This window comes from Malania oleifera, chromosome 3 (assembly GCF_029873635.1).
Source record: "Malania oleifera isolate guangnan ecotype guangnan chromosome 3, ASM2987363v1, whole genome shotgun sequence".
Taxonomy (NCBI): Eukaryota; Viridiplantae; Streptophyta; class Magnoliopsida; order Santalales; family Ximeniaceae; genus Malania; species Malania oleifera.
Genome location: NC_080419.1, coordinates 63,335,186 through 63,352,417, shown reverse-complemented (window position 1 = coordinate 63,352,417; position 17,232 = coordinate 63,335,186). Strand labels below are relative to the sequence as shown.

Sequence of the window (17,232 nt, the reverse complement as noted above, 5' to 3'; positions counted from 1 at the left end):
AACTATATGTGCATATGTGTAGGGACCTAAGGGCCTTCTAAGGTCTTTGAGGCTATTTTAACTTAGCCTAAAAAACCTGGCGTCAGTTGACCGAAGCCCTAATGGCATTCGGTTCCCTATGGTCAATCTATGGTCATGTTGAGCTTATATTCCTACCATGCATGATATGCATTAGTTACATACCATAAATTATTGCAAAATCGAACTAAAATATATAAAATTACAACTTAGAACAAATTAAGGCTTCATGCTCAGCTTCTTGGCAACTATGGAATGCGCCGAATGATGTGCTTATGTAAGTGTTTCTCGGTTTCCAAATTGTATCATCATCTGTGCTAACTAAAACATAACCTGCTCAAATACTCAAAGCATATAGATGAGATACTGTAGTTTGTCATAATCAAAACAAGGATTTGACCAAAAAGTCAACATTAAGCTTGTATGGGAAAAATGGGTATTTGAAAATTCAAACAATTTTTTCTAATGATGTTTGCTAATCAGATGCTAATCAAGACATATGAAGGAATATCTATAGACACTCCAAAAATTATAACCATTTGGGACTCAATGGGTATTTATGAAAATGTTTAATTATGTTTAACGAAAAATAACCCAATTTAACTTCGGTAAAAATTTCGCTAACCCGAGAGGTTCGGTCGACCATTTTCAAGATTCAATCGACCATATTGCTAAGTTCGGTCTACCGTGGCAATTTTGAACTATGGAAATGGTCGATTGTCTCAAGGCGATTTTGAACCCTTCATAGGTTTGGTCGACCATGGCTAAGGTTCGGTTGACCACTCATATGGTTCGGTCAACTGTGGCCAATTTGAACTACACAAACGGTCGGCCGAATAATTGGGGGGTTAGACACATTCTAGTTTGATCGACCGTGATAAGTCAACTTGTTGACTTTTGACCAGTTCAGTCGACCAACCACCTAGAGTTCGGTCAACTGAGGCATCGTCAACACTTGGACTTTTATACCAATAGAGTGTTCGGTCGACGAAGATAGTTATTACTAGTTTGGTTTGGTCGATCGAAGCTATTTAAAAATGTAATTTTGACCCTAAGTTTTATCCCTGTTTGTATTAATGTGATATTTGAGCTTAAGAGATTTTTCATTTATGTGCATAGGGTCCTAAGGTCACCCTTTGGTCATTGAGCTTATTCTACCTATCATGCTCGCAATGCATTAATTATTACAGACCATATATAATATTATAGACCCAAATGAATTAAATAGAAAATACAATTGAATTTGTTTGGTCTTCATTTTCTTCACTTCTCCAAACTTGATGTCAGCATTGAGTTCTTTATGGCCTTGTCTGAATATTTGCCATTTCGTGTTAAGAATGGTCGTGTTCAAAGAACTCAGTGCACAGGTAAGAACCAGTGGATTTTTCATAATCAAAAGGGGAAGGACTCATAGTGTGACGACCCGAATAATAATTATGTAATTTAAATAAAGAGGAAGGGAAATGGAAATAGTAACAGAAGGAATAACCGAGAGAAGTTGTCAGGGCCTTGTCGACGAACACAGGGGATTCGTCGACGAGGAAATACTGAGAGAAGTTTTAAGCAGTTTGAATTTCGTCGACGAGGAGTGGGTTTCGTCGACAAAATTATTGAAGGACTCGTCGACGAGATGACGTGGCTCATCGACGAATCCAGTCCTATAAATATAAAAAAACCCTGATTAAATGTCAGAATTAAGGAAAAATTTCACTCACTCTCTCTCTCTCTCTCTCTCTCTCTCTCTCCCTGTGATTTCTCTCTCTTCTCTCTTCGATTCCGGCTCCGTCGCTCGCCGGATCGATGATCTGAGGCCACCACGACACTCCTAGAGAAGATCTCTGCATATCTACCTTAGCAGATCGATGGTGGAACTCCATTGAAAATTATCCCTAAGTTGAGGTAAGGTTTTTTACGCCAAATTTGGTCTTGCGGTAGTTATAGGAAATGATATACACATGAAAATACTAAAATTTAATACGAGGAGTTTTCATTTTCAGGGTATTGATCAAGAAATCCTACGGGTGTTTCACCAGGATATTTTAGGGGCTTTCTCAGTAGTCAGGTAAGGGAATAAACTAAAGCAGTTATTTTTCATGCAAATTACTATTATTTGTGAGCAAATTGATTTTCTAAAAAATATGTACGATATTTGAATATTATGGAATAAACGCATACTTGGGAAAATACTGTTGTTTACAGTAATTACGATTTTAGAATGGAACGTATGATTTAATTTAGCATTCTGTGGCATGAGTATTATTTTTCATGAAATGTATTACGTTACAATAATTTTATGAGTAAGCATGTTTTCAGGAATTACGTAATAATGCAATATATGATGATTTTGAAATACATGATAATTGGTTTATTTTCAGAATGATATGTATGAAATGTTCGGCACAAGGCCGTAATTATGAAATATTTGGCACGAGACCGTAATTATGAAATATTTGGCACGAGGCCGTAATTATGAAATATTCAGCATGAGACCGTAATTATGAAATGTTCGGCACGAGGCCGTATTTACGAAACGATCGGCACGAGGCTGTATTTATGAAATGATTTCGGCGCGAAACCATATTTATGAAATTATGAAAGATGTTATAATATCATGTATTATATGTTATCAGAATCCGGATGTTGGTTTAGTTTAGTTTTAGGAGCTCGGTACCGTAATTATATATATAGATTAGATATCTATGTTTAGACTTATGCTAACCACCCCACGAGGGGGTGGGAGATGGATAGTCGATGTGGCTTTCAGTGTAGAGTTGTAAACATCCACCTGGCTGTCCGAACCAGGGTGTGGCGGGCCCATCGTACTTACAAACATTTTTGAATCGGCAGTGGTCGGCCAGCCATTGTCGGGTCCCGCCTTCGGCCTACACAACCCATCATAGAGGGGTAATACATGACATCAACTAGCTATTCATCCTAGGTATGTTTTCAGTATTATCAGATATAAGAGACGATTTATGAATGATATGAGTTACTAGAAAAATATGAAAGTATATGATGATTCAATATGTTATGACGAATATTTATAGTTATATGAAATGTATTGTATATGTATAATTGCATTATATATTCATGTTGCCCCATAGCTGTATTTAGTTTATTTTCCCTTACTAAGAAGTGTCTCACCCCCGAACTTAAATTAATTTTTCAGGAGACCTTGAGAGACCGGCGGGTCGTGGCCGCCGTTGAGTGAGAGGAGTTACCCCACTAGGAGGGTAAGATTTTGATCTAGGATCAAGAGATTTTTGTTGTATAATCCTAGGATTATTTTTATGTTCTGGAGGTTGTATATAAATATAGTATTTTAATGATGTAGTAAACTCTGGTATTATGTAATTAATGGTTTGATGGATGTAATTTATTTTTACTACTGCTTAGGTTTCCGCTATTCATGTCAGGCTATCCCCACTACCCACGGGTTCGGGTTGATGTTATTATTATTTATGGTTATTATGTGATAAGTTAAGCAGGTCATTACAGTTTGGTATCAGAGCCAAGGTTACTAGGTTTTGTAGACTCTAGAATGCAGTAGTAATAATACTGAAGTATAAGATAAGGGGATTTGAGGTCTGGTTTTGTAGTCTAGATGCACGACTTCCGTGGTGGTTTGTGTGATTTTCCTGGGGTGATGATTTCAGGAAAGTCATTGTAAACTATTGTCGGATTGAGTATTTAGGTCACAGGATTGAACCTTGAATTAAGATCAGAAGTGACAAATTAAGTAGGAGAATATATTATATGAGTTGGATGATATGTATAGTGAAGGGGGGGGGGGTTCTGAGTTAAGTTTATTGTTTTTCAAGATGGACCCCGGTGGTAGTAGTGCCCACACTAGTGGGAGTGAGGGTGCTGGACCCTCGGGCACTACGGGTAGTGATTCTGATGCAGTCTTACGCAGCGTAGCTTAGCAAGTCATGGCCGAGATTGCCAGAAGTTCGAGGGAGCATGGTGGTCCATCGGCAGGCCACAGTAGCTCGATCGAGAAGTTTATTAAAATGAATCCTCCAGCTTTCTCAGGGGGAACAGATCCTGCAGTCGCGGAAAACTGAGTGTAGGAGATCGAAAAGATATTTGCAGTGTTGCAGGGTTATCAGGAATAGAGGGTACTATTTGCCATATATAAACTGATTGGAGAGGTCGAGAGATGGTGGTCGGCGGTGAGGTTATTAGAGCAGTAGAGGACTGTGCCTGTGGAAATGACGTGGGAACGGTTTAAAGAAATATTCTTTGACAGACATTTCCAGCCTCGTCTAGGGAGGCTAAGATTAAGGAGTTCCTGAATCTGAAGCAGGGACAGCTGTCAGTGCAGCAGTACGCGGCGAGGTTCATCTAGCTATCTCGCTTCGCCCCATACATCATTCTAGATGAGGTGAAGAAGGTATGACAGTTTGAAAGAGGCCTGGGGAGAGAAATATACAAGCAGATATCGATACTGAAGTTATAGGACTTCGCCGAGCTGGTTAAACGAGCCACTATAGTAGAGATTGGGGAGCGGTTGGAGGCTGAGAAGCAGAGGCAGAAGAAGAGGTCCACACCTTCTGGTTCCCAGCAGGGGGTCGGACGTGGTTTGTGGAAGAGGGGTGGCTACTACAGAGATCGGAGGCAAGAGACCAGGAATCGCGGTTTTCAGGGTGTACAACCACCTCCAGTTTGCCTGACTTGTGGGAAGAGGCACCTAGGGGAGTGTTGTGCTGGGCAAGGTGTTTGCTATCGATATGGGGAGCCAGGGCATGTGATGAGGGATTGCCAAGCTCAGATTGATGCTGCTCCTGCTCCTAGACCTGCTGGAGGAGGCTACCAGGCGCCACGTGGAAGCCAGCAGAGGAATATAGCCCTAGCCAGGGTTTTTGCTTTGACGCCGGGTGATGCTGAGACAGCCAGCGACGTGGTGACAGGTACGATTAATGTGTTTTCATTTAAAGTTATTTCACTTTTTGATTCTAGTGCCACACACTCGTTTGTGTCCTTAGGGTGTGTTAAACTGTGTAGGGTCGAAACACAATCACTAGATGTCGAGTTATTAGTGGCTACACCGACCGGGTCAGCGGTGAGATGTAGTAGGGTACTCCGTGGTTGTCCAGTTGATGTTCAGGGGAAAATTCTATCTGCTGATTTGGTGGTGCTGGATATACACGGGTTTGATATCATCTTCGGCATGGATTGTCTAGCAGCTAATTCTGCTATAATAGACTATCGTGCAAGAGAAGTGATATTTAGACCTCCAGGAAAACCAGAATTCAGATTTACAGGGTCACAAGTGCAATCTTTACCTCAGATGGTCTCAGCTGTTCAAGCGAGGGGACTGCTCCAGAGTGGCTGTCTGGGATTCATGGCTTTTGTGAAGGAAATGTCAAAAAATGAATTGAAGCTTATCAATACGCCCATGGTAAAAGAATTTACAGATGTGTTTCCAGATGAATTACTAGGTTTGCCGCCTGATCGTGAAGTAGATTTCCCTATTGATCTACTTCCAGGTACAGCACCGATCTCTAAAACACCGTACTGAATGGCACCAGCAGAGTTGGTAGAACTGAAAGATCAGCTGCAGGATTTGCTTGATAAGGGCTTCATACGACCAAGTGTATCTCCGTGGGGAGCTCCAGTACCATTCGTGAAAAAGTAGGATGGCTCTATGAGGATGTGCATAGACTACAGGGAGATTAATAAAGTGACTATCAAGAACAAGTATCCTCTACCCCGTATTGATGATTTGTTTGACCAGCTCCAGGGTACACGGGTGTATTCCAAGATCAATCTCAGGTCAGGTTACCATCAGGTAAAGGTGAGAGTAGAGGATGTATCAAAGACGACTTTCAGAACCAGGTATGGGCATTACGAGTTCCTCGTTATGCCATTTGGTTTGACGAATGCTCCTGCGATATTTATGGATTTGATGAATAGGATTTTTCATCCATATTTAGATCAGTTTGTAGTTGTTTTTATTGATGATGTACTGGTCTATTCGAGGAGCTATGAGGAGCACGAGATACATTTGAGGCAGGTCTTGCAGATGCTTAGAGAGAAGAAGTTGTATGCGAAATTCAATAAATGTGAATTCTGGCTCGAGAAAGTTGTGTTTTTGGGGCATGTTATCTCAGGAGACGGAATTTCTGTAGATCCCAGTAAGATTGAGGCGGTAATGAATTGGCTAGACCGAGGAACATCCAGAAGATTGGGAGTTTCTTGGGTTAGTTGGTTATTACCGTCATTTCGTTGAGGGGTTCTCAGCTTTATCAGGCCTCTGACACAACTAACTAGAAAGAATACCAGATTTGAATGGGATGACAGCTGTTAACAAAGTTTTCAGGAATTGAAGCAGAGGCTAGTCACAGTGCCAGTATTAGTCATCTCATCAGGGGGTGAGGGCTATACTATCTACAGTGATGCGTCCTTGAAAGGACTTGATTGTGTATTGATGCATCATGGCAGGGTGGGGGCGTATGTGTCCAGACATTTGAAAGAATATGAAAAGAACTACCCTACCCATGATCTTGAATTGGCTACAGTAGTACACGCATTAAAAATTTGGAGGCATTATCTGTACGGTGAGTAGTGTGAGATTTTCTTTGACCACAAGAGTTTAAAGTATTTTTTCACCCAGAAGGAATTAAATATGAGGCAGAGAAGGTGGTTAGAGTTGATTAAGTATTTTGATTGTACTATCAGTTACCACCCAGGGAAAACAAATGTGGTAGCTGATGCACTGAGTAGGAAATTTGGGGAACCAGCGTTGGCAGTTATGGAGATCCAGTGTCCGATCATGATGGATCTAGAGAGACTCGACATTGAATTGATAGAGAGTAATACTCCAGTATGTATCACTAGCTTAGTGGTATAGCCTACTTTGGAGGAAAGAATTAAAACTGCCTAGAAAGAAGATCCAGAATTGGTAGAGGTAATGGACAGAGTGCAGAGTGGTCAGGGAGAGGAATTCTGCATTTCAGATAACGGAGCTTTGCGGTTCCGTTCTAGATTATATGTTCCTGCGGATGCTGACATTAGAAGGACTATTTTAGAGGAGGCTCATAGATCTTTGTATACAGTTCATCCCGGTAGTACGAAGATGTACAGAGATCTGCGAGAGTCGTACTAGTGGAGTGGTATGAAGAGAGAGATTGCCGAGTATGTAGCCCAGTGCTTGACGTGCCAGCAGGTAAAGGCTGAGCACTAGAGGCCAGTGGGTCAATTGCAGCCGCTATTTATCCCAGAGTGAAAGTGGGATCATATATCTATGGATTTTGTCTTAGGGCTGCCATCGACATCCCATGGCCAGAATGCGATTTGGGTGATAGTAGACCGGTTGACTAAGTCCACCCATTTTCTCCCTATCAAGATTAGCTATTCCCTCAGCCGTTTAGCTGAGATTTACATTAAGGAGATAGTTCGTTCTCATGGGGTGCCTGTATCTATTGTGTTAGATCGAGACCCACGATCCACGTCATGATTTTAGAGGAGCTTGCAGGAGGCTCTGGGGTCTCAGTTATCGTTTAGCATGACATTCCATCCTCAGTCAGATGAACAGACTGAGAGGACGATATAGATACTAGAAGATATGCTCCGTGCATGTGTATTGGATTTTGGGGGTAGCTGGACTCAGTTCATGCCGCTGGTAGAGTTCGCGTATAATAATAGTTATTAGACCAGTATTGGCATGGCACCGTTTGAGGCTTTATACGGCAGGAGATGCCGATCTCCTTTGTATTGGGATGAAATGGGTGAGCGGCAAGTTGTGGGTCCAGAGATGGTGCAGCAGGCATATGACAAGGTTCGACTTATCAGGGAAAGAATCAGTGCAGCTCAGAGCTACCAAAAAAGTTATGCCGATAATCGCCGCAGGAATTTGGATTCGATGCTGGTGATTATGTGTTTTTGAAGATAGCTCCATTAAAAGGAGTTATGAGGTTTGGTAGGAAGGGTAAACTTAGTCCTAGGTTTATCGGTCCATTTGAGATTTTAGAGAAAGTGGGGCCAGTGGCCTATAGACTAGCTTTGCCACCTACACTATCCAGGATACACGACGTATTCCATGTATCTATGTTGAGGAAATATGTCCCAGACCCTTCTCATATTATCAGCTATGGTGAGTTAGAGCTCAATGATTCGCTAGTCTATGAGGAGGTACCAGTGCAGATCTTGGACCGACAGGAACAGGAACTACATAATAAGAAGATTCCTCTAGTAAAAGTTCTATGGAGGAATCACGCAGTAGAAGAGGCTTCTTGGGAACTCAAGGAGCAGATCAGAAAAAAATACCCGCAACTGTTCCTGGAAGATCAGATGTGATTAAGAAATGTGAGTAAATATGTGATGTTTCTTGTGCAGGCACATGTAATGTTTTAGGTAGTATGTGGTATTTTAATTTTGGGGGAAATTTTATTTTGGTATATGTAATCTCCTAGGACTTGAAATGTAACCACGGTATTCCTCCGCCATAAGTGAGAGTAAGTAATAAAATAAGTAGACCATTTTGCCTTTATGAGATGATAGAAGGAAATATAGATAGTGAATTTCGAGGACGAAATTTTATAAGGAAGGGAGAATGTGACGACCCGAATAATAATTATTATGTAATTTAAATAAAGAGGAAGGGAAATGGAAATAGTAACAGAAGGAATAACCGAGAGAAGTTGTCAGGGCCTCGTCGACGAACATAGGGGATTTGTCGACGAGGAAATACCGAGAGAGGTTTTGAGCAGTCTGAATTTCGTCAACGAGGAGTGGGTTTCATCGACGAAATTATTGAAGGACTCATCGACGAGATGACGTGGCTCGTCGATGAATCCTGTCCTATAAATATAAAAAACCCGGATTAAATGTCAAAATTAAGGAAAAATTTCACTCACTCTCTCTCTCCCTACGGTTTCTCTCTCTTCTCTCTTCGATTTCGGCTCCCTTGCTTGCCGGATTGACAATCTGAGACCACCACGACACTCTTAGAGAAGTTCTCTGCATATTTGCCAAAGTGGATCGTTGGTGGAACTCCGTTGAAAATCATCCCTGAGTTGAGGTAAGGCTTTTTAAGCTAAATTTGGTCTTGCGGTAATTATAGAAAATGATATACTCATGAAAATACTGAAGTTTAATACTGAAAATTTTCATTTTCAAGGTATTGATCAGGAAATCCTATGGGTGTTAGACCAGGATATTTTAGGGGCTTTCTCAGTAGTCAGGCAAGGGAATAAACTAAAGCAATTATTTTTCAACCAAATTACTATTATTTATGAGCAAATTGATTTTCTGAAAAATATGTACGATATTTGAATATTATGGAATAAATGCATACTTGGGAAAATACTGCTGTTTACAGTAATTACAATTTTAGAATGGAACATATGATTTAATTTAGCATTGTGTGGCATGAGTATTATTTTTCATGAAATATATTACGTTACAACAATTTTACGAGTAAACATGTTTTCAGGAATTACGTAATAATGCAGTGTATGATGATTTTGAAATACATGATAATTGATTTATTTTCAAAATGATATGTATGAAATGTTCAGCACGAGGCCGTAATTATGAAATATTCGGCATGAGACCGTAATTATGAAATATTCGGCACGAGACTGTAATTATGAAATATTTGGCATGAGACCATAATTATGAAATGTTCGGCACGAGGCCGTATTTACGAAACGATCGGCACGAGGTCGTATTTATGAAATGATTTCGGCGCAAGGCCATATTTATGAAATTATGAAAGATGTTATAATATCATGTATTATATGTTATCAGAATCCAGATGTTAGTTTAGTTCAGTTTCAGGAGCTCGGTACCGTAGCTATATATATAGATTAGATATCTATGTTCAGACTTATGCTAACCACCCCACGAGGGGGTGGGAGATGGATAGTCGAGGTGGCTTTCAGTGTAGAGTTGTAAACGTCCACCTGGAAGTCCAAACCAAGGTGTGGCGGACCCATCGTACTTACAAACATTTTTGACTCGGTAGTGGTCGGCCAGCCATTGTCGGGTCCCGCCTTCGGCCTGCACAACCCGTCATAGGGGGGTAATACATGACATCAGCTAACTATTCATCCTAGGTTTGTTTTCAGTATTATCAGATATAACAGACGATTTATGAATGATATGAGTTACTAGAAAAATATGAAAGTATATGATGATTCAATATGTTATGACGAATATTTATAGTTATATGAAATGTATTATATATGTATAATTGCATTATATATTCATGTTGCCACACAGTTGTATTTAGTTTATTTTCCCTTACTGAGAAGTGTCTCACCCCTGAACTTAAATTAATTTTTCAGGAGACCCTGAAAGACCGGCGGGTCGTGGCCGCCATTGAGTGAGAGGAGTTACCCCACTAGGAGGGTAAGATTTTGATCTAGGATCAGGAGATTTTTGTTGTATGATCCTAAGATTATTTTTATGTTTTGGAGGTTGTATATAAATATAGTATTTTGATGATGTAGTAAACTCTGGTATTATGTAATTAATGGTTTGATGGATGTAATTTATTTTTACTGCTGCTTAGGTTTCCGCTGTTCATGTCAGGCTATCCCCGCTACCCACGGGTTCGGGTTGATGTTATTATTATTTATGGTTATTATGTGATAAGTTAAGCAGGTCGTTACACATAGAGTCAACATAAATTGTTGCTATACATGCTGATAAGTTTATGCTAAATGTAGATATATCTTATGAATGTATTGAAATCTCTTATGAATTTATTGAACATTGAATGTTGTTCAAAGAAACATTACATTCAGGGGGAGTAATACATGTTAGCTTGATATACGATATTTTTTCTAAAGCTTGATACATGTCATATTGAAATTATGATATGAGCTTTGTAAGTGTTAATATTCATGAAATGACTTGTTGAGGGCAATCTTTTTAAAAGGAGAAGCACAAACTCACGGTTAAAGCTTTAACACATAGTTGTATATTGATTATATTTTTTGTGTTCTATGCTTATTGTGAGGGGGAGCCTTATCAAGGCTACCTCATTTTACTCCTTTTTTGTCATCAATAAAAGGGGGAGATTGTTGGCCTAACAAGGTTTAATCTCGTTTTGTTGATAAAAAATCAAGGTTACTAATTGTACTTTCAAGTTTTTCAGGAATCGAGTGTGTCACAAAGTAAATGGTTCTACTTTTAAAAGATTGAATGAAGCCCAAACTTAAAGCTACAAGTCATGAAGGATATAAGCGTATTGAAGTGATGATCAAGCTTGGACAATGTCAAAAGCTATGCAACATGAAGACTTAGGAATTTAAGTGTATTTATCTTTTTAGAGTCTCATGTAAGTACTTATAAAATTTAATATTGTGGCTGAAGCTCTTAGGATTTAATTATGGACTTAGAGACTTTATTTAGAATATGAAAAATATTTTTAAAAGGTTCAAAATACTCTTCAAAGTTAATATAAACAAGTTTTGGAATCAAAATGTGAAAAACACTAAGTAGTATAGTGTTCAAGTGATTGATGATTACCAATTAGGTGACTAATATGCTACTACCAATGTAAAAAGAAAATAGAACAGGGTCGGGTGGCTGAACTCTCGGGGTCATGCGACTGAACTACTACTGCCTGTTTTGGAGCGCTATTTTTACTTAGTTCAGGAAAATGACCTCATGGTTCAGGCAACTGAAGTCTATGTTTTAAACTTTCTAATAGCACTAATTTCTTTCCAAATTCGAATGATTTGGTTTCCAAACTTAGGGAAAACGGTAACAATTTTTCCTACTCTATATAAAGATGTTTTTTACGTAGTCAGGGCATCCAATACTCGCATATACAATTCAAATTTTTGTTATACTCTTGATTCATACTCTAAAAAACTGCTGTGCATTTTTTGCTGAAAGCCCTAGACGATTTCTGATTTTGTTTTTATAATTCTCTTATCTTACAATCATAATATCTTTGCAATCTCTATGAGCTTCTATTGCATATTGATTTTCGAAGTATATAGTGCTTTATGAGCTTCTATGAGCTTCTATGAGCTTCTATTGCATATTGATTTTCGAAGTATAAGAGTGTTTTTATTGTACAAAAAATTTGTATTGTTGGTTTAGCAATTTGACGGTCTAGGGTTTGAATCGTTGCCTAGCGAGAGGGTGTTCTCGTTAGACAGGGGTCTCCACCTTCCAACGGAGAGAGGCGTACTCCACCTATTGAACAAAGTGGGTAAAGGAAATCCTCACAGCAAGTTTCTTGAGGCAAGGATAGAGGCGGTAAGCCGAACCTTGTAAAAAATATGGTGTTCAATATTCTTTCCTTATCTCTTTAAATTTTGCAATCATAATCTGTTGTGTATGTTTCTAAATTCATTGGGAAAATTAAATTGCATGTTGAGTTCGGTTCTAGAGTACTTTGAATAAATCGATTGGTTTGTTTAATGATTTGTATGTTTTAAAGTTTTCAGTTGAAATTCAAACAAGTCTTGAACCTTGGATTTAGTTTCTATTGGCTGAGGCAAAGCTATTGTGACTGGTTGTGTATTCAAGCACAAGAAAGTAAGGTGCTAAGTTTGCATTATTGAATTTTTGTCTTAAATAACATATTTGATTTTTGATTGAATTCAGAGTAATTGTTGAACTAGTTGAAAGCTTAAATTTAGAGTCTTTTTTTCAATTTCATATATACCTAGGATTGTCTATTGGTATAGTACTATCGCTGATTAGTAGATTGTGTTTGAGATTGGTGTGAGATTGTGATTGGTATATTTTAAAAGGTTTTAAATAACCTGAGACTATGCTTAATAATTTTAAAATATCCAATTCACCCCTCCTTTTGGGATTACATCATTACTTTCAAGATAGAGGGAGATAAATAAGATTTGTCAATCTCTGCTCATTCAGTCAAAATGACCATCAATAGGGAAGAAACTTGAAAACTTTTTATTTTGAAGTATTTTGAACATGATATGATTTTGAAAATAATGCTTATATTGTGCTATGAATTCATAACATAGATAAGAAAATTAATAAAATAAATGATATTGATGTGGGCTACTCTACCCAAACCAGTCGCCCATCCCAAAGAGCATGTTGGCCACTTTAGGTCAAAGGGCAGGTCGACTGGTCCAATTAGAGGTAGGTTGACTAGTTCAAGCCAACCGCCCTCGGAAAAAAAAAAAAAGGTTGCCTGGTTGACTAGTCCTCAAGGACGGTTGATCAGATCCTGAGTTGAATGTGCCTAACGGTAGTCATCGATTGATTGACCCTAAAGAGTGGCCAATCAGTCAATAGGCTGACACATCCCAACGAATGGAAAACAACTAGTTTGACTTCAAATTCTATATATATTCCCTTTAAGAGCAAATAAATGGAAGAGAATCTTTTGTTATCATATTTGCACATCCAAATACTCTGAAGCTCTTACTAGTCTCTCAAATTTGTTTATTTTTCTCAAAGAGATAAAATACAAAACTCTTAATTAGTTCCATGACTTGATAACTTTGTATTTATATTTGGTCTTTCAAGTTATGTGTCTTTCCTTATGAGGAAATCTTTCTTTTATATTCAAATCTCTTGGAGTCCTTGCCTTCATCAAAGAAAAGGGTAATTGGTGACTTTGCCTCTATTAAAGTAAGAGGATTAGTGGAACCTCAAGGTGGTTGGGTCTTAAGGAATGGACATAGACTTGGGACAGCTGAACCACTCTATAAAGGGGTTTGCATTTGTCTTCCCTTACTCTTTTTATTTTAATTACTTTTATATTTTTGTGAATTTGATTGAATTCCTTGAATGTGTTTTAATTTTAGTAATCAAACTCTTAAGTTTCATTGAACCCAATTTATCGCCCCCCTTTGGGTTGCCACTTGGGCCAACATGTGATGGCACCACATACCACAAGGTAGAGATTTGTTAGTTAGTCCCACCTAGCAGTGGAACCTACTTATTGAAATTATAAAATAAAATAAAATAAAAATAAAAATAAAACTAAAAGGAAGAAGGATGTTTAGAAGTTGAACCTTGTATGGGGCATAAATGTTTTGGTTGACATAGGCACAATTTCATTTCAAGTTTGTTTTCAAGACTAATTTATTAGCCTTTAGTTTGTTTATGCATTAATGGGAGGTTTTTCTTTTCAAGACATGCATAGTTTACTTTTTTTAACTTGGCCGTTTCTTCCTTGAAGGCTCTTTGTAGGATAATGTACTTGGCTTAACTTTCCAAGCATAGTAGAGTATTATTTTTCAAAGTTATATCTTGACTTTAGGGACGATAGTATATATAATGTAGCATGAGTATTTACTAACCATGAAGAAAGAGGTGAGTTGTGCCTTGGGAAGTATAAGTTCAAGCCAAAAGACGACGAGTTTTTAACATTGGTCCACCCTTAGGTTCTTGGGTTATAATATAGCAGTGGGTTTTCATAATTATGGGGAGAAGAGTGATAAATTCTCTTATGCTACATTTGGGAGATTGATATCAATCCCTCAAAATGGATTTGTGTGAATTTGGACAAAGTTCAATACAATTTTGCACCCATTTTATCTAAATTAATGTAAATCCAAAATTCAAGATGCCCCCAAAACACAAGGTTATGATATTTTTTTTGCACCTTGATGGTAATGGAACTTTTATTTTCTTTAATCTTTATTTTAATTTTTCAACTTACCAAGCATCTTGTCGTCTTCAACACAACCCAAAATCAATTTGTTTACGGGCTTCTTGCATCCTATAGCACAGTTTTTCTTCCATTATTTTTCTTCCCAAATCAAATCACGAGGAGTCATTTGATTGCATGAACTCATACGTGATTCTTGCAGATCACATATTTATCTACATTCTAATTTCCTGTTGTTTTAAAAAGTAAAACTTATGATGTTCTCCGTTAAAACACAAATTTCATTCAAGATATGATAGCACTTACAATTAATTTATGCCTTTAATTCTTAATAGTTTAATAGCATTATTTACTTAAATTTTAAAAACAGTAAACAAATAAATTTCTAGTTGCCACTTTCACTTGAGTATGTATTTCTGATTTTTTTCATTTTTTGTTTTCATTTCCATAATTTTTGTTGGACCAAAATTTATTGGTAGTATTCTATTTCTGATCTTTTTTTTTTTTTTTAAAGTTTTCAGTTCTATCATTTTTTATAGTGCGACCAAAACAGCCCTTTAATTCAAGAAACAAATATAGAAAAACGAAAAAGTAAATAAAAATGAAAAGTAAATTCATCCATGACAAGAAATAAAGGAGAAGATTCATCCATAAATGATTATAAGATAAAGAATACAATTAACACAGGGAACGCCCCCCCACGTTATAAAAGGTGAGGCAGAGATCTGAGGATACAAAGTCTACATGAGCCCACGCATGCCTCTGTTTTCTTTTCTTTTTTTTCCCTATCTAAACTGAAACTCTCTCGGCTTGCTCCCCAGTGTCCTTCGCGAGAAAACACACTCTACATAGGCACCATATCCCATAATGAGAAGTGGTTTACACAGAAACAAGTAGGGACAAAAAAAAAAAATTTCTTTCTAGTTTTTTTCCTTTAAAAAAAATTATTGAATCCTTCTGACAGCTGGTATATTTTGCTTCTATCATCCAATAATTGCAGCCAAAAAATTCCAAGGAAAAAAATCCTGCAACAGAAAATTTGATACGGTACAAAGGTGAGCATGTCTCCTATCATCATAGCCCTAAACAAAAATGTACTCTGCTTTTCTAACAATGGTGAGGACTGTGCTGTTTTATTAAGAGGATTAAAATTAACAAGCCATCAGTTTGTACATTGCAGGTTCAAAGAATTTCTATTAGGATTTCTTTTTTCGCATTAATTTCCAGGTTGTTTGGCTTCTGTAAAACAACATTAAGTTGGAGTTTGATGTTTGTGAAAGCACAATGTGGGATCTCTCAAGATCCTAAATATCAACACCAAGAGGGAAAATATGTTTCTCACTGGCTGAAATTTGAATTCTAACCCACTTTCTTGTGCTTTCAGATCTAACTACATGCTTAATGCATCATAAGAATGGAATGGAAAATCGAATTTATCGTTTGATTTGATCGTACTTTCTATTAAGATTTTCATTCCATTCCATTCTTAACTCATTTCATTCTACAAACCAAACATAAGTCATGTTTTGACTAATGAATGTTTTCACTCCTCCCAACATGCAAAATTTATTAGCTTCCCTCAGAATTAGTTTGTGACTCTTAGCAGATTACGGCACTTAGCCTTCAACTTGACGCATTATGATGGCAACTAACAGAACGATGAAGGAATGTTAACATACTCTTTCAGCAACCTCAGGTGGGAAGAAGTGGCTGTCTTTCATCAGATGCTACATGATGACTAGCCTGGTAAATGGAGAAATCCACAAGAAAAAATTAGCCAGATTCACTAGCAGTATAGTATTAAATCTTTGACCATGCATCCACATAACAGGACAAATTCATACCTCTTCATTTGCACCCGCTGCCATACTAATGAAGGAAGAATCCTTTGACCTGAAAAGCATTCAGTGGACGTTGTAATTGAAATGGAACAGTTATTAATGTTTAATTTTTATCAACTATAAAATGGTTGCATCAAACCTGATATGCATTTTCCTAACTACCACTCTTGGGCATGTGATACATTTTCAAATGCCTAGGATTGATACACCAAGTTCACATTGTTATTAAGTTTGTTATGCATTTTAAAGCTAATTTATAAGGGTCTTTTTAGCCGTTTCACCATTTAGTCCCATGCAATAGTAATTGTGCAGAGGAGTAATTTACAGCAATGTTTTAAAATCCTAGGAGAAGCTTGCCCCGGTAACTGGTAAGTATTCTTAAAGGGGTGCATAAGTGCATTCCTACAACTTCAATTTACTTAATTTTTTTATTAGATCAGAAAAAGAAAACAGAATAAAAACAAAACCAAAACTAAATCCATCTAGAAGTGACATCAAATCTTTTTATTATGTTCATCTTTTTGGTCACACAGTTACAATTCAGTTAAATGTATTTGTATTCCAGTTTTTCAGTTCATCCAACAAAAATAAAATAAAACATACAGGGAGAAGAGTTCAGAATTCCCTACTTAATGCACATAAGATATATATATATATATATATATATACACACACACACAAACAGAAAATAGCGCATACCTGTGGTCGTTCGGAACATCAATCAATTCTAGAACTCCATTTTGTTGTTCATCTTTAACTTTCGAAAGAGGTGAAAAGAACTTAAGAGCAAAATAAAGCACAAGGTAA

General features: G+C 37.5%; 1 protein-coding gene across 2 annotated transcripts in view; it reads right to left on the bottom strand.

Moving 5' to 3' along the window:
• Positions 1 to 15,215: 15,215 nt before the first annotated feature.
• LOC131150542 (CMP-sialic acid transporter 2-like) overlaps positions 15,216 to 17,232 on the bottom strand; it is a 54,696-nt gene continuing 52,679 nt past the window's right edge. The window contains exons 13-16 of one of the 2 annotated variants that reach the window (XM_058101318.1): positions 17,125 to 17,204; positions 16,429 to 16,477; positions 16,264 to 16,327; positions 15,216 to 15,609 (exon numbers count right to left, since the gene is read on the bottom strand). In XM_058101318.1, the coding sequence (XP_057957301.1) occupies positions 16,277 to 16,327; positions 16,429 to 16,477; positions 17,125 to 17,204 (180 nt within the window). In that variant the 3' untranslated portion in view covers positions 15,216 to 15,609; positions 16,264 to 16,276. Of the gene's footprint in view, positions 15,610 to 16,018; positions 16,328 to 16,428; positions 16,478 to 17,124; positions 17,205 to 17,232 lie in introns of those variants that run through there. The other variant, XM_058101317.1, reaches the window with a different exon arrangement.